The sequence below is a fragment of the Onychostruthus taczanowskii genome, unplaced genomic scaffold (assembly GCF_017590055.1).
Source record: "Onychostruthus taczanowskii isolate IOZ18803 unplaced genomic scaffold, ASM1759005v1 scaffold18, whole genome shotgun sequence".
NCBI lineage: Eukaryota > Metazoa > Chordata > Aves > Passeriformes > Passeridae > Onychostruthus > Onychostruthus taczanowskii.
The window spans coordinates 4591216-4613414 of record NW_024499017.1 but is presented as its reverse complement, the minus strand read 5'-3'; the positions used below and the strand labels follow the sequence as shown (position 1 = coordinate 4613414).

Here is a 22199-nt window from a genome sequence, read left to right as displayed (position 1 = left end):
GGAAAGTACACATTACATGTGTAATAAAGCTGCTGCAGTTTACTATGATTAATGTCATTACAATGAATACCAAATGAATTAATAATGATGGGGCCATTTAATTTTAAAATGTTGGCATTTGTCTAAGTGCTGCTATGAGAGAGGGTGGAGGAGCTTGGCACAGTAGAAATTGGATAAAGCAGGATTTTTGCTGCCAGCATCCAAGCAGCTTGTTTCTCTCCAAGCAGTTACGGTCAACTGTTAACATATTCACTGCCAAACAGATTTGTCTAAATCCAGAGAACCTTCTCCTATGACTGTCAAATTTCTCTTTATAGTCTGGTGTTTTCCCCTCTTCTAGCAAGGCTTTCTTCCAATAGCTCTGCTACTTCCATGGTTTTGATGTAGCAGGTGGGGGGATATTCCAGGCCAGAGCACCTCTGAGTCACTGGCATAGGTCAGGGATGAGCAAACATATACCTACAAACAGCACAGCAAGAAGTAGGTGTCTTGTAAAATTTTTTAAAGTTTGAAGCATTCAGATCAAAGCACATTGCTAATCCAGGAATGCTTCCCTAACAATCTTGAAGCACACTTTGAACTGTCTTAATCCGCACCTCAGTGGTCCTGTAGTGCTTTGTCAGTAGGGAGTAGTTGTAGATGAGGGCTTTTTTCCCTTTGATAAAATACCTGGAAGAGCAGAATCATGAATTGCACAGTTAAGGCACTTGGAGGACACTGGCTGATCACAGAGGGCAGCTTGTGCAAGTTGCTATGTCAAGCCAGAAGAGCCCAAGCCCTGGAACAGGACAAGAGATGCCTGAGGAGGAGCACCCTTGACTCTGTGGCTGTGGTAACACTTCCGTCCACATCTAGGGAATTATTTTTGCCATGTCTGAGCATTTGGAGATAGATTTTTACACTCTGTCCTCATAACTTTAGTTTTCATATGGTCAGCAGAAGCTATCCAGTAGATCCTTGCTGCGTGCCAGAGGATGAAGGCAACCTCAGTTTTCAACTGCCTTCTTTCTCACTGGACCATCTCATTTTGCACTAGTTTATATTGTCTTTTAGTCACCTAAGCACTGGAAAATCATTAGCAAAACAGTCACTTCCTATTATGTGCATAGACCAAGTGCCGTAAAGTTGAGGAGACAGTTCCATGAAGGAAGGTGAAAGGAGAAATCCAGCAGAAGTGGGATATGAATGGAATTGATGGGAATGAAGAAAGTAGCTGGAAATCAGCTGCCTCCCTAAGGTGTTGAGGTTGCAGGAGCATCTGACAGAGGTTTTCCTAATAGTCTTCATTATGCACATGAGAAAGTGCTACCAGAAAATGCCTGTAATGGTACAATTCTTTTAAAAAGAGGCTGGGAGAGGGGTACGGATGCATCACCTCAGTTTACCAGTGCTGATTAGATGTGATGGAGTTCTTGGATACAGCTCCAGCAGCAGTATAAGATTTGTATCAACAGTATAACATTTGGATCCCTATCAGCCCGTTGCAATCTTCTTACTGCAACATCCCTGGGAGCTGAAAGTCATTGGATTTCTATTTCTTAAAAAAATTTCATCACATCAGCAAACTTTATTATACTGGGAGAAAATGTTATGACCATCTAGATTAGCCCCCTGTGTAAAGCAGGGTATAGATTTTGGGTTTATGTTTTCACCGTAGTACCCAAAATCTCTTCATTGAATTAAAGCATGCTGGGTGGTTTATTTCCTAGGAATCCCAGAGTGCCTTGAATGATGGACCTCCTTCCCAGTCGTCTGTTCACTTTATTAATTATCTTAACCAGTAATTTTATCAAAGGCTTTTCATTTTGGATGAATCTGAAGCCTGTGTTGCAGGTTGGCTGTTTTTTCCCTCCCCAGGGATGATGGAAGTGCCCTCCACAGCAGTCTGCAAGTGATTGTGCAAGGGCAACTTATGCCTGTCAGGAACCTGCCCTGTGAGGATGGCAGCACAGACAGCTGTGGAACCAGCCAGATTTGAAATCCTGTTTAAGAGCAGGAGTGCAGAGAGGAGCTCTAGAAAGAGGAGTTGTCATGGGGCTTACAAGTAAATGTCCTGAAGAAGTGAGCAATGACCCCCCTGTGGCGTTGCTGTTTCCAGCTGCCTCCATTCCTTGTAAGAAAAGGGAGACGGGTGGGATGTGCCCCTGGCTTGTGAACAGCCCTCTGCATACAGATGAGCAGCACAGAATTGTACATGCACGTTTAGTTAATATCCTAAAACCCAGCTTAATGAAAAATCAAAGATCCATAATAAACCACCCTCGTTGTGATTTAATCAGAGATAACCTGGGTGTCCCCTTCTGCTTGAATCCCTTTGTAGTGGTTTGGATGGTTCTGTCATTTTGGCCAGTATGGTTTCATTTCTTCCTTATTAGGGCTGATGGCTGTCCCTGTGTCCCTCTCTCTTCCTTTTTCATACTTGGGCTGGAGTGCCCTTGGCTGTAAGATCATCTCTGCCCTGTGCTGAGGTGACACAGAGTGTGACACAACTGTGACTCCTGGCAAGGGCTCCTAATGCTGACAAAGGGAAGATCAAATAGGTGAAGTTTTCCAAAGTTCATGGCAACAGTTTGCACAGGGAGTCTTTAAACAGAAAAGACTTTGCTTTCCTCAAGTCTGTACAAAGCAAATCTAACTTTTGACTGAAGCATGCAGGATTTTTATTTACTTTGTTGGTCACAGAGGAAAGGAAGTTTTACAGCATGCGCTCATTGAATTCCGATAAACACCCAGCAAGTGCTATATATGCTAATTAAGAGATAATGTTAATGGGCTGGAATGTTGTCACAGGATTAGGCACTCCTGCTGCCACCAAAAATGTTGGGGCACTTATCAAAACAACAGTTATGCATGTGGAACCAGAGTTTGTTCCCAAAGCAGGTACCAGGGACTGCGGGATTGGGAAGGAGCTGCCTTTGGCTGTGCTCTGCAGAGGATGGAGAGGGACCCGGGTGCCCAGCGGACGGACAGACAGACGCCGGGGTGACAGACACCATGCCATTGTTGTCCTGCCCTGTTCCCAGCGGCTGCGGCAGGAGCCTTTGTCTGCCGCAGCCAGGCGGGAGGGGGCTGGCCACAAAAGAACAGTTTGGTTAAAGCGTTCCGGTGTTTTATGAATAAATTGGATTCTACTTACAGCATTATTAACCTGCTGTATTCTGACGGGCTTAGGGGGAGATTATCGTGCGCTTGAACAAATCAGTATCTACAGATCCACACAAATACTGGGTTTTAACAAAAATATACTGTGATTAAGGCACACAGCGGATCAAATTCAGCCCCGACTTACACCAGGTGCAATCTCATTGATATCCGTGGGTTAAAAAGCAATTTTTACAACTTAAAGCAATCAGAAATCAGCTTAGTGTACAGACTTACTAGACCAAAATAAGGCCCAAGAGGCAGTACGCTAAGCTGATTTCTGATTGCTTTAATTTTTTTAAACTTTTATCAAAGATTAATGGTCAATTATCTGGCAATCTGATTTTCTGGTACAGATTCCATTTACATAATTTCATAGACACTTAAAATATGACCAGACTCTAATCAGTATGAAATGGGTTGAGGCATGGCTTGGTATGGCTGATCAAAATCAGCCACAATCCCTGTAAATATGTACTATTGCTGTAGTAACAAGGGCGATTTTAATAGGCTGTCGTCTGAGCAGTAAACAATTGGTTTAGATCTTTCTTTTTTTTTTTTTTTTTTTTTTTTTTTTTTCTTCTCTGCATGGCTAAATATAACTCCAGGGCAAATAGGCAAAACTATGCAGTTGGAACTTGCCTTCCTTCAGGTTTTTCATTTTGTGCTTGAGCACCACTCTTTCTGCAGATATTCCTGCCATTTATTTGTTGTGCTATAATACTTGCAAAACTATCCATCAAAATGCATGCACAGGTTGCAGTGGAAAATACTCTGCAATAATTGCCCCTGGAGTAGTTTTTACTGAACTCAAATGATGGTGGGGTGCTGCTTTTTTGTAACATATATGCAGGTCCCTGACTGAGACATGAACCCCACCAAAACCAAAGAAACAAAAAAAAATTCAAAAAAACTTACACTCTGGAATGAAGGAAAGTTGATTTCCTAAAGAGTGTGGTTTATGGGCATTTCAAGGCAAGGAAGGTCAGTCAGATTCTCTGCTTTTTCTCCCTGTATACATTGTGGGCTAGATGATGGTCTGGTAGCTGGATGGGACTGCTGGAATATGCCCTCTAGAAAGACACAGAGTTTTATTTTGGAGGTGTCGAGAAATGGAGAATTTACTACCTCTTGATCCTCTGATCTAGTGCTTAATTGCTCTTCTGTTCCAATACTATTAGTCCTTATATTCCTATTTTCCTTACCTCCAGCCTGTCCAGATTTTCTCTGGTATCTGGACCGGCCAAGCCCTTCAAGGAGCCGTCAGTGTGGCACTGAGTGCAGTGCAGTGCATCTGTGCTGGCTTTAATCCAGTTCACATAGCAACACAGGCAATGGAGACAGCAAAAGAACAACTACAGGATGCAGCCATGCACGTGGTGGGCAGGCTTATGACATCTCTCTTGGTGTTACCAAGCCAAACCAGACAAATCCTGCCTCCCTGCTGCAGTGCAGGCTGAAGTGAGCCAAAGCCTCCTGCTCTTTTTTTGCTCAGGTTCTTTGGAGAAGGTGGTGCTCTTTAATCTTTCAAAATGTATTCCAAAAAAGGAGGCAGGGATTCTGCTGGTTTCCTAATCACGGTGCTCTGCTGTTGGGTGGCTGCTCTTTCTCATCTGAAGATTAATTAGGAGGGAATTTAGGCCTTAGAGAGACTGAGAGCTGATGGGTTTCCTGTAGTTTAGTCACCGGGACAATCTGCTGCCGTGGAGGACAGACTGTCTGACTGGCAGGTTCTGAGGCACCTCTGACCCAGAGGGCTCTGGTCCCCAGGAAAATGCAGTTAGTGAGGGTTCAGCTGTGTGTCAGCTGCCTGGTGAGGAGGAATTATATTCCATATCAGCCAGTGGTTTCTCAGGGTTTGGCTTTTTTATAAAGGAAAAAAAAAAAGTGGGGGTGAGCACGAGTCCACTGGTTCTGTTCTTCTTAGTAAATCAGTGTCTGATGGGGCTTGGTGTCTCCAAAAAGGATCAAGCAAATTGGTGGGAATATTAAAATCATCTGGTCATCTTGCTATCCTGCCACCATCCGTGAGACAGCTTCTGCTTGTGCAGTGAACTGGCTGGGGGAGCCTGCTCAGGCCTTCTAAACCTTTTTAACCTCATTGCAAACTTCTCAAAGATGGGAGTTGGAAACAGCCAGAACTTCCATATTGGCCCAGTCCCTTCCATTCTGGTTTATCCATAAATACTAATATTTTATAAATCTGAAAGTTAATGTAGGGGTTTTTTCTTCCTGATTTCTGCTATTTTTATAGGTCACAATGCTCATGACTCATCTGTTCCATAAGTACATGACGCACAGACACAGAAAAATGGGTCAGGAAAAAAGTTAATTTCCTTGGAAGACATGCACAAACTTTGGGGTTAATTTTCTTTGGTGTTTTTATTTATTCTTTTTTTTCAAATCCTGGGTCTGATTTTGAAACCAGGTGACCTTTGGAATACAAGGAGTGCAGGACAAGCAGTGCAGGGCTGTGTCCATAGATCCTACTCCAGCAGCTGGCAAAGAGAAACAATAAGCTTGCTTCAAATGCTGGCATAAAAGAAAAAGAGGATTCCTAGATGAGAGGACTCAAATTGAAAGAAATAGTAAAAGAGAAGATTTCTGGTTATTAAAAAATATAAGAGTTTTTCTATGTAAAACCTCATTCACTTCTTTCCACCAGGGACCCCCTTGCAGAAGTTTCTCCTCCTGGTTGTGTTTATTTCTTTTATTGTTTTGCATGATCTCTTTTGGGGTAGGTTTTTCTGTGCAGCACCATTTCTTTGTACTGCTGATGTTTCCTTCCAAAACACAAACAAAAGGAAAAGAAATGCCTTATGGGAAAAAAAAAATCTTATGAATTATAAAGACACTTGTAATTTCTTTTAAGACTTTGGAACTGTCTGATAAAATTAAAGAGAAGATTGTATATATTTAACACTACTGTGCAGTACAAAGAGTAGGAAAATATCAATCTCAATGATTAAGAGAATTAATTTGTTGTCTTCGTCCTCCAATTAATTCCATAAGATTTTTGCAGAGATGTGAGTACTAGGATATGAATGTGAAGTGGTTTAAATTCTGGAGCATTAAGGGTCATTTACCAGAATTTTATGGTGGTGACTGGGTTTCTGAGAGAGACTGAAGGTTTTGTTTTGACCTTGTCAAAGACCCCTCCTGGTGTAAGTCTCACTTCCATGAAGGTGATGTTAATATATTCATTGGTGTTTTTCCTTGTGGAATTAAGCAACAAAAATTGGTCCTCAGATTTGGGTTGGTTTTAGCTATTATTCTATTTTAAGATACGGTAAAGTGAAATGCAGCTGTAGAATATTGTTTTAATCTTTGCAAGAGTGAGACAAAACCCCAAGCTGCAAGCCTCTGATATTTGAGTGCTTTCAGTCTTCCTGTTTTCTTTCAGAAAAACATTTTCTTGCCTCTTCTATTATAAGAAAGCATCACATTTTAATTTTAAAAAATGCCCATTTATAAACATAGATGTATATTTAGGTTTGCAGTTATATATTTATAAGTCCCATATTTTTTTAACGGTTAATTACAAAAATTATAATTTAATGTTCTCTCACTTGTTCCTGCCCACACACTTCACATGTTAAAGTGTCAAACCTGTGGCTGAGCAAACACTGCTGGCCTGTCAGCCCCGCCTTGGCTGAGGGGTCACTGAGAGGGACTGTGGGAGTGCGAGGACAAAAGTTGTGACTGGTCTGATACCTGGGGAGATGTGTGTCTGCAACATCCATCAGCCTTCCTCAGGGAACCCCGTGTGATTCTGTTAAGGAATAACAGTCCCTTTCTGTTTCTCATTTATGCAAATAACAGGCCAGCCAGAAAATACATCAATAAGAGTTAAGTGGCAATATCAAGTCAGTTTTATTGCCAGGTCACTCAGTCCCCAACAAATCAAGTAGGAAAAATGTGTCATTTATCAATATAATAAACAGGTAGATCACTCCTAAACCCAAGCAGCTCTCTTGAAACCATACCTCAGAGCAAACAACCCAAATCATTTGCAATGCCCTAAGCAGGACCTCTGTGTAGTGCTTCTTTCTTTAGCTGCCAGGGTGCAATTAACCTGCTGTGAGCCATGGTGGGAGCTGGCAGGTCAGGCTAACTTCTCTTGACATCTTATAGGAAAATATCTAGGTTTTCTCTCAGCTTTACATGGGTAAAATTGTAACCCAGGCTTTAGACTAATTGCCATCACTAGCAGAGCTTTATGGGCATGTTGGCATACCTGGCTGGAAGGCTGAATGAACACAAGTGAGCTCTAGCAGAGATTGCATTGCACCTTCTGGTTTTGGGGGACTCCATTTCTTGTTCTCCTCTGTCTTTCCCCTACTTCCAGTCTCAATTCTTGTTGAAAAATCATTTTAGTCCTTTGAAATACACTATTATCCTGATATTAACCCACCACAAGTTTGTATAAAAATGTCTTTTGGGTTGTGTTTTCAATTGTGCACATCACTGCTGGTATGCATGATCACTCATAGCAATTGTTTCTGGGGGGAAAAAGAAACAAACAGTTATTTCTAACCAGCTTGGGTGACCACAGAGGACAAATACAACTTCAAGGCTGGAATTAATCCCTCTGGGCCTCAGGCACTTGAGCAAATGGCCTGACTTGGGAGCACAGGTGCTTTGGGTTTCTCTAGAGAGGAAGACAGTTCTGAAACTTCTGGTTGTCAATGGGAGAAACTTTTTTCTCCATTTATTTGAGATGGAGGCCAGAGTGCACATATTCTCATGCCAGGGATTGCTGGGATAGGCTGGTTAATTTAAGAAATTATGCAATGGCAGGCAGATGTTTGTATTCTCCCGCAGTGATTATAGGAGTTTTGTTTCCATAAGAAATCAGGCCAGAAGTTTTATTCTGAAGAACAAAACCCAGCGTGCACAGAGTTTTCTCTGGGGAGAGGCTGAGGGAACTAACCATGCGACAGATGATGTGCAAGATCCCTTCACAGACTGCTGCACTCACGACCAGGCTGTTTGGGCTGCCATAAGAAAAACCACAGACCTGGAATTCAGGTCTATGCAGTGCAACTGTGGTGACATCCCCACAGCACTCAAGGAAAAGCCCACCAGACATCACTGGGGTTCTCCCAGCAGGGACAAGCACGGCATCAGTGAAGCTTAGAAAACCAGAGTGTGGGAAACATTACAGTGCACTGAATTTCCTAACTAATAATTAGGGTGTAATTTGTAATCACTCTTACAAGAGGTGAGAGGCTTGACCTGAGGGCCAGCAGAGAAGAGGGCTGAGAGAGGCAAGCACTGCATCATGCTCCTGAGAGCCCTTGGATTCAGATTTGGGCATCTTTGTACAAAGAGAGCCAGCAGTTCTGCAGGGAAGTGGGGATCACTAGGTCATTGATGCCTCCTGGTTCTCCTCAGCCCTTAAAATGTCACTTTTGAGCCTTTGTAAGTTAAACTGATCTCAATGGCATGCTGAGTGAGCTAGAGGTGGTGCAGCCCACAATGAGCCTTAGGATTTGGGGTGAAAAGTGACTTAGAGAGAATCTTTGTTATTAACTTTTGGAATTGTACAAGTACAATTGTCCCTGAGACTACACTCCTACACTAATTACATCTGATCCATTTATAGCAGTTCTGCAGGGAAGTGGGGATCACTAGGTCATTGATGCCTCCTGGTTCTCCTCAGCCCTTAAAATGTCACTTTTGAGCCTTTGTAAGTTAAACTGATCTCAGTGGCATGCTGAGTGAGCTAGAGATGGTGCAGCCCACAATGAGCCTTAGGATTAGGGGTGAAAAGTGACTTAGAGAGAATCTTTGTTATTAACTTTTGGAATTGTACAATTGTCCCTGAGACTACACTCCCACACTAATTACATCTGATCCATTTACGAAATACCTTTAATTGTATTTGTAGCCTGATTTTTAAATGTGTATTAAGAGCAAATGAGGTTATATTATTGCTGTAATTGAGAGCAACTAGGACAAGTTTTATTAATTTCCTGCCACAGAATACTGAGTAAGCTGATATTTTATGGTCAAGTTCAGGAAGAAGAGTAATATGTGTTACATTTCTGAATTCTGGATGATACTTGAAGAGTTTTACTGGCAATTGATTTTTCTACAGGTAAATTATAATTCTTGATAGGCAGATGTGCCCCTGAATATAATGAGATGCACTCACTAAGGGTATGATGAAATAGAAGCAGAAGGTGTATGAGCTCTGCTCTGACAGATGGTGAGAAGTTGGAAACCAGAATTCCTGCCTGTAGAAGCTCCCTTTCCCTCAGCTAAGGCAGCAATTGTTGCATTATCTCCATTACCTAGATTCCTCTGAATGTTGAAGCTTCACAGAAGTATTTAGCATGTATTTATCTGTTCAAGAATTCAGTAATTTGATGTGTGTTGAAGAACTTTGTTTCCCATGTGCTGCAGGGTGCCCCTGCACAGTAGCCATGGATGTTATGGCTGGGGCTGGATGACAAAACCTGCTTAACAGGAACCTGCCTAAGAGGAACCTGCTGGTGTGCCTGACAGAACGTGGCCACTGTATCCCCTTCCTGCTTTTATATTGTAACATCACAGAAACACTTGCTTATACTGAAGGTCCTGAAGTCAAAGCAGTAATGGCAGGGTAAGAGAGATAAGGATATAAGAGTGGGTGGAACCACCTTCCCCTCTGACAGCAAGGCTACTGTACAGTGGTTTTGGCCTTCTTTGTGAGGGCACAGGCAAATAAATGCCCAGAGGATAACCAGACAGCAGAACTGCTGCTGCCCGAGGAGAGTTTTGACGCTTCAATTTTTACCATTGTGGGCTGTCCAGGTATTGGGGTTTCACAGAGACTCCTTCATTCATCTCCTCACTACCCAGATGGCTGTGGGCCATTTTAGAGTTATCTCTCTGTACATGCAAAGGAAAGATCTCATAAATATAAAACAGTGTCCCGAAACAGTGGTGCCTTGGGTGTTAGGTAATGGTCAGGCCTGGTACCCGGCCAGGATTGGTACCACATGTCTCACAGGAGCAGTTGTTTCTGCTTCTGTTCCTCTTGTTTACTTGTTATTCAAAGCAAAATCAGCTGTCCTGCCTTATTACTGCTGGGTTTGGATTGTGGGCTAGGAACTGGTTTGCTGCTGATAAAATGCTGCACAAATGGTCCACTCTTAATATGATCTCAGCTCTCATTCCAGTAACACTTCTGAGAAGAGCTTTGTTTCTCCTGTGGTCCTGTGGGTCTAATAAATGACCCACTTCTCACTCTGGGGAGCTGCCCTGCAGCTGCTCTGTCAGGGACACTCGTGCTCAGTACTGAGCTCCAGGAAAGGTCAGCTACTCTGGCCACTGCAGGAGAGCATTGGCAGGCAGGTCTGAGTCTGCCAGCAGTGAGTTTCCCACCTGCAGGACATGCAGCACTTGTTCTTGTACCAGCTGGGCCTGGTGACCAGGCTGTCAGAGCTCCCCAGAGTAAACTGCAGATGGTGGCTGCAGAGCTGCAGAGCACGTGCTCAGATAAACAAGATTTAACTGTGTAGCATGAATCCCTGGCAGGCTGCTGACTCAGAGCTCCTTGTTGTTAATTTCCTTGTGCACCTAATCCATTACTTTCCCTGTGTCTCGTGTGGTTTGCCTAGAGAAAACCTCAGCATGGCAATATGGATGTTTGCCTTTTCTGTTAGTGACCAACAGTGGAAGTGGTAGTGAACTCCCACCACTGTTTGTTTCTTAGCTGTTCAATAAAGTTAAGATGTTCCACTAAGCAGATGGCTGTGGAGGCCATCTTTTAGATGTTGAACATTAATGATGTTGTATATTTGAAATTAAGAAGTGAATCCACCTGAATGAATCATCCTAGTCAAGTGGAGGTGATATTTTTGTTAAAAACTGCAGTTAGCTTTTGTATGTGCCATGTCTATCCTGGAGGCCAGCTCATGTGGGCCAGGTTTTCTGGAGGGTCTGTGTGGCTCAGAGTACCCTCGCTGGGAGGGCTGACAGGAAATCTTTCCAAGTCCCTTCTTTTCCACCCCAGGCAGCCTGAGGGTGATCTGGCAGGTTCACCAACCTGGCTGTGTTGTCTGGAAACAGAAATTCCTCCAAACATACCTCACTGTGAGTGAGCTGGTGCCGTAGCACAAACTCAGGACTTGACTAGTAGCAAACTCAGACTTCGAGCTGTGCTGAATTAAAAAAAAGAAAAAAATAAAAAATCTATAATAACTATAACAACAAAAAATTAATGGTTTTACTGGTGCACATACCTGAGTCTGATGGGCTAAAGCAAGTTTAGAACCTTAATGTAATCCATTAAACTAAAGTGAACAGGCAGATGAGGTGGAAATATGCTGGCAGTGTTACCTACAACCCCTTCAATATCTTGTAACCTTCCCCACATCTAAAAGCACTTTCCCAGCTCCTTTCCCCCTCTACACATCTCCATGACCATCCAGTGGGAGTAGAGTACCAAACTGAGCCATCCAGGGAGTTAATCCATGAATTTCAGCATTTTATAGGTCCTGAGAGTATCTGCCCTGTAAAACATCTTCTTCCAGCTCAAACCAAACACCAGAAATTCACATCTAAGTAAATGAGCAATGGTTTTGCTAATCCCTTCTTAGCAAAAGCATGGCTTCTCAAGAAGGAAGGTTTCACCTAGGATCTGAAGCCTTGTGTGAATGTGCCTGAAGGAATTGCTCCTGGCCTCGTTGGGTATCAGTGGATCCATAGGTGTTTGCAGCAGAAGATTCCTGTGTGTCCATTCCAGCTCCTCTCCCAACCAGTGACATAAAGCTGTCCTGACAAGAGGGGAAAGTCAGAGAGCTGTCCTCTTACTTTTTAAGGGGTAGTGATTGAACACTACAATCAGCTCTTTTATTACCCAAACACTGCCCAGGAAGGGAAATAATATCTAAAGCACAAGATGGCAAGGAACAAAAAAAAAAAAAAAATATTAAATCGGCTCGGTTTTCTTGAGGTTTCCCCTCAGGCCCTTTAGCACAGCAGACATTACCACTGGTTTAGTAGCAGCAGTGGGAAGTACACCTTGACAGCAGCACAGCAGTGTTTTAGGGTATTTTCTCTTCTTTAGATGAAAAGACAGGCTTTTGGATTCAGGCTAAAAAAAAAAAAAAAAAAAAAAAGTCCTGCTAAGTAGATTGAAAGAGAATCCAGATTAAATAAATCATTAAATCATTCCAGAATGTTATCCACCTGTTCTGGCCTGTAATTTATTTTCAGATGAACAGTAGGTAAAAAAAAAAAAAAAAAAAAAAAAAAAAAAAAAAAAAAAAAGAAAAAAAAAAAAAAAAAAACATTTCCGCTAACAGATGCTTTGATCCTGAAATGACACCTGGCCTGGGCAGCTGCTTGTGCAGTTTTTGAGATCATTTTGAACTAATTGCTCCAACCCACTGCTCCATAACCTCAACAGCCACATCAAGCTAAAACTTCTGTGTGTAGCCCCCTTTGAAAAGGGATCTTCAAGAAGTTTGTTGCTGCAAAGGCAGTAAAATTCATCCCTTTATTGTGGGATGGAAAGCCTGTAGGGCAACAGGACAACAGGCAAATACCAGCCAGCTGGGGGTGAGGGGTCTAGACCATTTCAGTGCCAGGGCTGTTTTCCTCATGTGCTTGTGCAGCAGTAAAGGAAGGTTCTGCCTTTCTTATGTTCCTAAAAGGAGGACTGTGCTTCAAAGGTTGGGGAGCAACCTAGCTGGTTACTGGGTATTGTCCAGACTTTCTCACGACTCAGAAATGATTCCCTGTCCTCTCTAGGAGAGTGCCAGCGTGTTTTGTGCTGCCCACGTTGGCTGGGGATGGCAGGGAGGGGAGGTGACCAAGGACCTGAGTTGGAGGACAGCAGCCAGTGCTGGGAGTTTGGGGAAGGTGGTGAAGGATGGTTATTATGGGTTATCTGACATACCTCCTCTGGCTCAGATGCAGCTGAAGGCAGCTGCAGTCCAAGACCCACATTTCATGTCTCTCCAGTGTATTTTTAAACAGATTTAGCCAGCTCGTTGGCAGTTTTTTGGACGAATTCTGCCAATTGCTGAATGCAACAACGCTGAAGCAGGAATCCTCTGGGGGAGAGGGGGCAGAAACCCTCAGCCAGGGGTGCGTGTGGCAAGCAGGGGCTGCCCGCTGCCTAAGCCCTCACTTTTCGGGTGATTCCTCGGTGGATCGGGCTGTTAAACTACAGCTCTGGGGGACTCAGTGCCGGCACCAACCCGTCTCTGCGCTTACCTGGGGCCGGGCTCCAGGGCCGCTCTCCCCGCGGGGAGCGGGGCCGGGCGCGGGGGTCACCGCGGGGGCGCAGGAAGGGCCGGGGGTGGCCGGGGAGCCGCGCCGTCTCGGCCGCACAAAGCCGCCTTTTCATCGCGGCCTCCTGCCCCCGCCGGGCCCGTAATTGTCTTTGACAAAACTTCATTAGCGAGCGCGGCGGAGGCGGCGGCGGCCCCGCGGTCGCGCTGGCTTTGAGCGGGCGCAGTGGAGTGTGCGCGGCCCCGCCGCTCCCGCCCGGGGCCATTAGCCCGGCGACTTTGTTTTAGAAACTTCCCACCCCAGCGGGGGACGCGACAACGAGCCGCCCCCGGCCGCCCCCGCGGCCGCTAATTGGGGGGCGATGCGGGGCTGCGGGGCTGCGGCCGCCGGTGCCAGCGCGTCCCCGCGGGCTGCGGGAAGGGGGAGACCCGGCCCTTGGGAGCCAAGTGGGTGCCGGGAGGGAATGGTGGGGGTGTGTGAGCGCTGCGCTACGGAGGTGCCCCGGCTCCGCGGGGGCTTCACCTTGCGGGCCCGGGGCAGCCCGCACCGGCCCCATCTCCCCGAGCAGCAGGCTCCGAGTGCCCGCCTGGCACAGCCCGGCTGCCCCGCTCCGCCGGACAGCCCGAGTTCAATTCCCAGAGAAGCGGCATTAAAAAGCCCATCTCGTAGCAAAGCTCAGACAGAGACGGTTTAAATACGTTTATTATGGCATTGGAGGCGCTGAATCTGTTCGTGCGAGCCCGTTATTTTAGTTTTGTGCCTGGGCGCACGCAGGCTCTGCTCCCGGTATTAGTTCTCCATCAATCCCCGCTCTGGTTTTTAATCAAAACAGTATTCGGAATATGATTCCCGGAGATTATATTTTGAGAGATTTGCGATACATATCTTGCCGGCGTGACAGATTGCAGGGGAGTCCTGAGCGGGCGGGATAATCTGCATCTCGCTCACTTGACCTTTAATAAAAGGGGAGTAAAAGTAATAAATAAAAAAATAAAAGTCTTAAGACTCCTGCAGGTTACCTTCGTGCCTGCCCCGAGAGACCCCGAGGCCTGCGCCCGCCTAATTAACTCTCCCCGCGGGCTTCGTGGCTCTTTCGTGGCCGGGGGAACGCAGCGCCGGGGGATTCGGGGCCGGGGGCAGAGCCGGCAGCTCAGGGGGGCTCCTGGCCGCGGGGACCGTGCATGTTTCGTCTCCCGTGAGCAGCTCAGGAGGGCGATGCAGAGCTGCCTCCCCGGGGAGTCTCTAACAGGGAAACGGAACCAGAGGAAGCCGGGTCGCTCCCCTGCAGGACAGGACACAGCCGGGAGAGAGGTCCGGCCTGGCTCTGCCGTGGGAACATGCGTGGAAAACCTGCACATGTGCTCCCAAGGCAGATAATACCTGTCCTCTCCGGTGGGCGGAAAAGTCGCCTTGCAAGAACCCTTAGAAAGGGCCTAATACTCTTTATTACAAGCCCTAATCCTTCAAATCCGACTTGAAATAATGCTTATCTTTTCGCAGCTTAATTTCTCCTTCTCTAAGCTTCGGGTCACTGCAACAGACTGCTGCTGCTGCTGCACCGCCTCTTGTCCAGGGCTGCTCCGGAGTGCGGGACAGCCCCGTGGCCGGGCAGGGGCTCCCGACAGCCCCGCTCCGTCCGCACCCTCACCTGCTGCCCTCGTATGCACTCACCTCCCCCTCCCTTTCTCGCCCGGATCCTCCAGAGCCCGACAAAGTTTGCCTTCTTTCACAGTGTCCTCTGCTCCCGGGAAGGGCCGCGGCTGAAGCCGGGGGCAGCCCCCTCACATCTCCCTGCGTTGACCTGCAGCTCCTCCTCTCCCCTACGAATTGCTTCTCCTGTCGCAGAGCCAGGGGGCTCCCAGTTATGCAGCCCCACTCGTCTTGAGTAGCCTTTAGTAAACATATAGAAGTCTATTCGATATTCAAGATTGATTTCCCTGATTTATTAAGGCAGAATTCATTGGACTCTATTGACCACAAATGACTTAATGTAAATGCTGACCCCGGTGAACTTGGAAATAGCAGGTATCGGGTTGATCTATAGATGACCTCTTAATTACCACAGTTATTAATTTAAATTATTGCCACTGCTTCTAGAGACAGGAACAAAGAAACATTCTTTCCTCATCCCTGCTTGGTTTATTAGTCTGAACACAAAGTGTTTGATGACACTTTTAATTAAACAGAAATAATGCAGAGATACGGTTTCCCTTTCTCGTCTGTCCTGTAAAGTGCAGCACTGCTCTTTTGACTGACTGACGGCGGTGACCCACTAACAACGTCCTACTTCGCCGCCCGGTCGCCACCCGCTGCCCGGGGGTGCCCCGGCCGTGCCCCAGGGCGAGTGGCAGCTGCCCGGGGCCGCTCCTCCCGGGCCGTGCCGGCTCCTGGCTGGAGAGCTCCGAGGTCACTGGCGGCTTCGTGGCGTTCAGCTCACCCGTGTTAATTAGACTCCGAAAAATACTTTCAGCGGTATCTATGTACATAGACGGGAAAGAAACAGTCCGGCGTAACCTGCGCCGCTTCTCCTCCCTGGGACGGCGCGGAGCTACTGCAAACTGCTGCCCCTTGGCAGAGCAGGGCGCTGAGCAGAGAGCGCAGGTTTGGGAGGAAAAGGAGAAACAAACCACGACGTGGGAGGAAAAGAGAAAATATTAGGGTGGGGGTTTTTCTTCCTTTTTGCAAAGACGTCAAAGGGCAATACCGAACACACGGCAGGCGAGGGCGGGGAGGCGCCGCTCCTGCGCGGCCCCATGTGCGCAGCACGTTGTGCCGCGGCGGCCCTTCCCCGGCGAGGGCAGGGCGGGCGGAGCCGCGAGGCCAGCGCCGGCCCGGGGACGGGGTTCTTTCGGTGCGTCAAGCCGAGTGCTTCGTTACAGCCGGAGCCCCGTCGCCAGCGCCCAGGATGGGGCGGGCGGCCCTGCGGGACGGAGAAGCGGAGATAAGCTGGTGCTAAGCGGCCACGGGTTGCTGCCCCGCCCGGACGGGAGCTCCGGGAGCGGGGCAAAGCGGCGGCCTTGGCGCAGCGCTCGCAGGCCGGGGCCGCTGCGATGTCCCAGGGCCAGGCGGGCTGGCATGAGCTTCGTGCGAGGTGGGGCCCCGGCAGCCGGCCCGTCACCTACCTCACCTCCGCAGCACGGGCCGAAACGCCGTCCGCAGCCTGTCCAGGCACGTCCCACCCAGCTCGGTGCATCCCGGGCCGCCCTTGGCGCCCCGCCCGAAGCCTGCACAGACACAAGCGGCTCGCGGTGGGCACGGCCCGGTCCCGCCGCCCTCCCCTGCCCGCTCGCCTCGAGCGGGGAAGCCTCGGCGTCTGCACCTGACACCTGGGCACGGCCGAACACCGGGGCTGTCACTGCGCGGGCGGGCTCACGCCGCGCCCTGTGTCCCGGCCCGGCCCGCGGTCCCGCCCGTTCCCGCGGCCCCGCCGCCGCGGGTACCTTCGCCCGCCGCCGCGAACTGGCACGGCTCCCCCAGGCCGCGGTGGGACGCGCAGCTTCGCGGGAGCTGCTGCAGGCTGAAAGCGGAGCTCCGGAAGGCCTTGGCGGGCAGGGGATGCTCCCCCGCCGCGCCGCCGCCTCCCTCCGCGCCGCGGCCCTCGGGGCTGCCCCTGCGCGCCGCGCTGGCCCCGGCGGTGCGCGCCAGCGACCAGATGCGCGGCTTCTCCGCGGGCGCGTAGGGCGGCGGCGGGCCGGCCAAGGAGGCGGGGGCGAAGTCCGCGGCGGGGGCCTTGGCACAAGGAAAGGCGTGGAAGGGGCCGGGCAGGCTGCAGTCGCTCCGCGGAGCCTCGGGCAGCGCCGCGCCCAGGCTGGGGGCTTCCTGCAGGGAGCTGGTCCGGCCCTTCTCCGGCTTCCCCGCCTCCTCCTCCTCCTCCTCTTCCTCCTCCTCCAGGTCGCTGAACCGCAGGTCCTTGTCCTCCTTGTAGGTCTTCTGCTCTGCTTGGACACAGACGGGGAAAAAAGGGGCGGCAGGGCGTTAGTGCGGGTGCGGGGAAGTTGGGGGTGGGGGGCTCTAAATCGGCCGTCACTTCGAACCTACTTGGAGGCGCCCGTGTGCCTCTCCCGCCTACCTCTGCCTTCACCCTCCGCACTGTATTCATCCTCTTCCCTCGGGGTGTCTTCTTTCCTCTCTTCCCCGGCTTTGTTCTTGGGAGACCAGGTCATTTTGTTTTCTTTCTTAAGCCTCCGTCTGGCGTTAGCAAACCAAGTGGACACTTGCGTCAGGGTCATTTTAGTGATGATAGCCAGCATGATTTTCTCTCCTTTGGTGGGGTAGGGGTTTTTCCGGTGCTCGTACAGCCAGGTCTTGAGAGTACTCGTCGTCTCTCTCGTTGCATTTTTGCGTCTGGCTGAACCACCGAAATCCACGGTCCCGTACCTGCTGGGAGATGATTAGGGAGGGGGGGCCCGCGGGAGTCAGGTAAGAGCTTCCCGGCCCGGCCCAGCCGCGCCGCAGGCCGGTGTGGCCCCTGCCCATCTGCCTTCCTGCCCCTGCCCTCCTGACATCGCCGCCCAACTTTGGTTTCCGCTGTCTGCTGTTCCCGGGCGCCTCGTTTCTTTTGTACAACGTTTGTCAGGTCGGAGCCCCCCCGTCCCCCTCGTTTGATGTCGACCGCCGCCTCGCAGGGGGATGCTAATGCTGCCGGGCGCTGATCAAAGGGGTTTTACCTGTCGTACTGGTACTGCCCCAAGGAATGATCGTAGGAGTAGTAGGTAGCGGGCTGCGCGATTCCCGAGTGCAACGTGCCGGCGCCGTCTTTGATTTCATACTGGGGGTTCTGCAAGGGAAGCGGCAGCGTTTGGCGTCGAGCGGGACGGCACCCCCGCCGCGCCCCGCAGCCCCGGCTCCCCGCGGCAGCCGAGTCCCTTCGCGCCCCCCACCCCCGACGGGCCGGCGCCGCTCCCGGTCCCACGTCCCTCGGCGGTCCCCCGCCCCGGTACCGACTGCGAAACACGAAGTTTCTCCCGCCTGTTGCACCCCCTCCCCTCCGGAGCGCTGCCGGGCGGGCGGGCACTCACCAGCGCGGTGTAGAGCGCGGCGGGCTCGGCGCCGTAGGGCAGGTAGTTGCCGTAGCCCTGGCCGGCGGCGTACGGGGCGCTGTACATGCCCAGCGCGGCATTGAGCTCGGCGCGGCCGGGCGCCAGCAGCCGGCTCTCGTACGGGGCGCAGCAGAGGGAGGCGGCGGCCGGCGCCGAGGAGGCATCCGGCCCGGAGCGGGGGGCGGCCTCGCAGCAGGTCGTGCTGGGGCTGGCGGGCACGAAGAACTGCGGAGAGGAGAGAGCGGGACGGCGCCGAGTGACTGTCGAGGCAGCCCCATCGGGGGGAATTTAGGAGAGTGTGCGCGCCTGGGTGTGTGTGCGGGGGCGGAGGTGAGGAGGGGGATAGGAAACGCGGGCCGAAGCAACTAATTATAGACACCGGGAAATAAACCGGATGGGAAGCAGGAGCTCTTGGGAAGGGGGCACGATTAATCAAGCAGGCAAAACTTTAAGGAAATAATTGCTCTCGAAAAAGGTATGAGATCCGTAAGGCTCCATCCTTCCCGCCCCCGCTCGGTCCATCTGCATTGATTTAAAGGCAAAAAGTTGCGATTACAGTTAATTTGACAATAGACACAGCAGTAAATATGTCAGCCAACGCAATCGAAGGCATTTGATTTCAATAACTTCAAGGGGACAGCTAACTTCCCAAGCGAGGGAGGCACATCTTGCAGTGATTACCGTGTGTAAATAATTCTACCCAAATAAATCGTGACTCGAAGTACGATAAAGCTACGACTTAGTTAATACAGGGTGCCTTGGTGTGAGTGGGGGATGTCCTTCGGAAATCGCATGGGGGGGAAAAAAAAAAACCAAAACCTCTCGACATATCCTAATAAAACACAGGAAAAGGACCGACCCGTGGAGGAAGGAGGGAGGAAACGGCGCAGCCCGGTTCCGCAGAAACGCGAGTGAAACCCCGAGCCCGCCGAGCGCCGGTTCCCGCTGCCCGCGCACCCTCCGCCGTGCCCGGGCGGCAGCCGAGCGGCGGGGGGGGGGCCCCGGGCCGGGCGGGCGGGCGGGGGCTGCGCCCGGCGCAGCGCGGCCGCTCCGCGGGCTCGGTAAGCGCTCGTAGCTGGGATTTATGTTTTTATTTGTTTGTTGCACTTAAAACTGAACGGTGAAGGGTGGGGAGGAGGGGGAATTACCGGTTTCCTACACGCCTTTGCTGTGCACACTGCGAGTTATTTGTTTAAGCCTAACACAACACAAACGAGACATAAACACACACGCACATTTTTTAAAAAAAGGCTCCAGATGTGCCCTTTTAAAAAAATATTCTAAGTAAGGGAAAGGGAAGAAAAAAAAGGAGGGGGGACAAGACATCTGGACAGCAGCAGCAGAATCTAAACAAAAGTGAGTGCTGCTCACTCGCCTTACCTGTGAAGTGGTGCTGTAGGGGTATCCGAACTGAGAGAAGGACATAGTTGCTCCTTATTTTTGGACCATAGGCAATATTTTCCCCCCAAGATCGATTGTAACTAAACCCTGCTTCAAGATGCACCTTCTCACACACACATTTCCACGTATGGCTTTTTTTTTTTCTTTTTTTTTTTCTCAATTATAGATGATTGCACTTAAGAAAAGCAGAGGAGGTTGGTGCCTGGATTAAAAAAATAGGCTACCCCCCACTTCCCATCGCTCTTAATAAATATGTTTGTATAGAGGGAGTTTAAAAAGCCACCCCACATGTATAGAGAGTTTAAGTGCAAGGGGGCTTTTTCAAAGAGGGGGGGAAAATCACGTAGGGCTTGCAAGATACGGAGCTTGCTTGTATTATTTTCTGCTCTATAGGTCTTTAGCGTTCATCGGTGGGCGAGGAGCGGGGTGACGTCACGGCCCTGCCGGCAGCAGCAGCAGCGCCCCGCGCCCTCTCCCGGCACTTGTTTCATCTCGGTTCCGTGTTGTGCTGTGATGCACGTCAAAGGCGGGACTGGGGGTGCCTTGCGGTTGGTCTTTTTTTTCCCCCTTTCTTTTTAAACACGATCAAAATTTGTCCTAGGGGAATAAATATCAAGTGGGGACATCGCGGCACCCGCCAGCCCCAGCGTGTCCCCTGCTACGGGCCCGCCGCGGGGAGGACGAGCGTCGGGCAGGGGTCGCGGTGGCAGCGGCGGTGCCGGGCGCACCCGGGGCAGCAGCTTTCGAGGGGGGCCCGGCCGATGCACCCATCCCCCGGCCCTTCTCGCTGACCTGGCACCCATCCCCAGGGCCGGGCGCTGCTGTACAACTCGGCCCCGGTTCTGCACCGAAGCCGCTGAGCCGTGCTCCCCGCATCGGCGTCGCTGCCCGTCGCGGCGGCCCGGAGCCGCGGGAGCGGGGTCAGAGCTCGCCCCGCACAGCGTGCGCTGCCTGCCTGGGCAGGGGCAGGGCCGGGGCCGGGACAGAACACGGGCCCAGAGCAGCCCGAAGCCCATTCTCTAAGGAATGCTGAGCCCCTTGTTCCCCCTTAGCCCCGTGATGGTCCCTCCGGGAGCGGGGAGCCGGGGCGGTGGCAGGTCAGCGGGGCGGTGATGGATGGATGGTTGCCCGCAGCCCGGCCCGCCCGCTACCGCCACGGCGTAATTGCATCAATTAACAAATGGAAATGCCCTTGTTTAACCAGGGACTTACATATTGCGAATTTGCCTTTGAGGCGAGATCACCGGGAGGTAAACCGGGATTTCCCCCCTCAAGGGCCTGGAGCTGCCAAGGCTCTCTCGGGCCGGACAGAGCGCGACACCCTGCCAGTGGCAATTCATAAAGAAAAAGGAAACCAAGTAAAAACGCGTCCCGGGGTGGCCCGGCGGCACTTGTCCCGAACACGCTGGGGCCGTGTCCCGCCGAGCCGGTGGGCAGCCCTGGCAGTCTTGCCCGTGCCCGTGCCCGCCCCGCCGGAGCCGCTCCGCTCCGCCTCCGCCCCGCTCCCCGACGGGTGGCGCTGCCGATCCGCGAGCGATGCGCGCCGGCCCGGCGCGCTCGCGGAGCGGCTGCCCGCGCCGTCGGGGCCGCTGCCCGCGGGGCCGGAACGACGCGAGGGGAGCGGGGCACCCGGGCCGCGTCCGCCCCGCCGGGGTGAGCGGAGGGGCCCGGAGCTCAGGGCCGGCTGCACTGCGCTCTGTTTCGCCCGCAGCCTGGCGAGACGGAGCGCTGTAAACTCGAGCCTTGTCAATTGTCGTTAACAGGGGCAATAACTTAAAATTCATTAAAGAACACCTTTGGGTAACATTACTGCTAATTATTTAATTGCAAGAATCCCTATGGGGAAAATTATGCTAATTATAAAGTAATAAAACCACTTGTTCTAAAGCACTTAATTCAGCAAAATTTAGTCTTTTCACCAGAACACTTTGTATGTTATTTGATTGAAGAAACAACAAGAGTAGCTGTGTGCTCATCCTGCCTGCGGCTCAGAGCCCAAAGGAGCTGTCGCTGGCAGTGTGTTTGTGCTGGCAGGTTGCATGCAGGGCTCTTGTCCTTACTGAAGCACTAAAACTGGGACAGAATTCACTGTACAAAAAAGCGTTTTTATAACAGAGATCATGCAGATCAATACAAACATTGCATTTCCCAATCTTTATCATGCACAATCAACATGAAAGCAATTCTGTTACCTGTCAGCTATGTTGTGGCTGAGCTAAGCTTTGGGAAGTGGCCTTTCCCAAACTAGCTCTCTCCACTTACAGCACTCTACCCTACGGAGATGTTTCAGCAGCACACTTTTTTCTAGACATGCTCAAGAGCCATCCAGATGACCCCTTTAATTGCCCTTACAACCTGGAAGAGTGAATGGCAACAATATCAACA

General features: G+C 50.5%; 1 protein-coding gene across 1 annotated transcript; it reads right to left on the bottom strand.

The window, feature by feature from the left end:
- Positions 1 to 15508: 15508 nt before the first annotated feature.
- Positions 15509 to 20830, bottom strand: IRX6 (iroquois homeobox 6). Its single transcript, XM_041400850.1, has 8 exons — positions 20449 to 20830; positions 19273 to 19488; positions 18393 to 18673; positions 18042 to 18151; positions 17444 to 17754; positions 16815 to 17309; positions 16497 to 16598; positions 15509 to 16294 (listed from the first exon to the last, which is right to left on the bottom strand). The coding sequence occupies exons 1-7, from the start codon at positions 20828 to 20830 to the stop codon at positions 16498 to 16500; spliced, it is 1896 nt and encodes a 631-aa protein (XP_041256784.1). The 3' UTR covers positions 15509 to 16294; position 16497.
- Between the last annotated feature and the right edge of the window lie 1369 nt (positions 20831 to 22199).

Coding starts and splice junctions, on each gene's coding strand:
- IRX6 (XM_041400850.1), bottom strand. CDS start 20,830: ATGGGCTTCGGGCTGCTCTGGGCCCGTGTTCTGTCCCGGCCCCGGCCC. Junction 18,674..19,272: donor CCTCCCTCCTTCCTCCACGG/GTCGGTCCTTTT, acceptor CTGCCTCGACAG/TCACTCGGCGCCGTCCCGCT. Junction 17,310..17,443: donor TGCGGAGGGTGAAGGCAGAG/GTAGGCGGGAGA, acceptor GTGTCCAAGCAG/AGCAGAAGACCTACAAGGAG.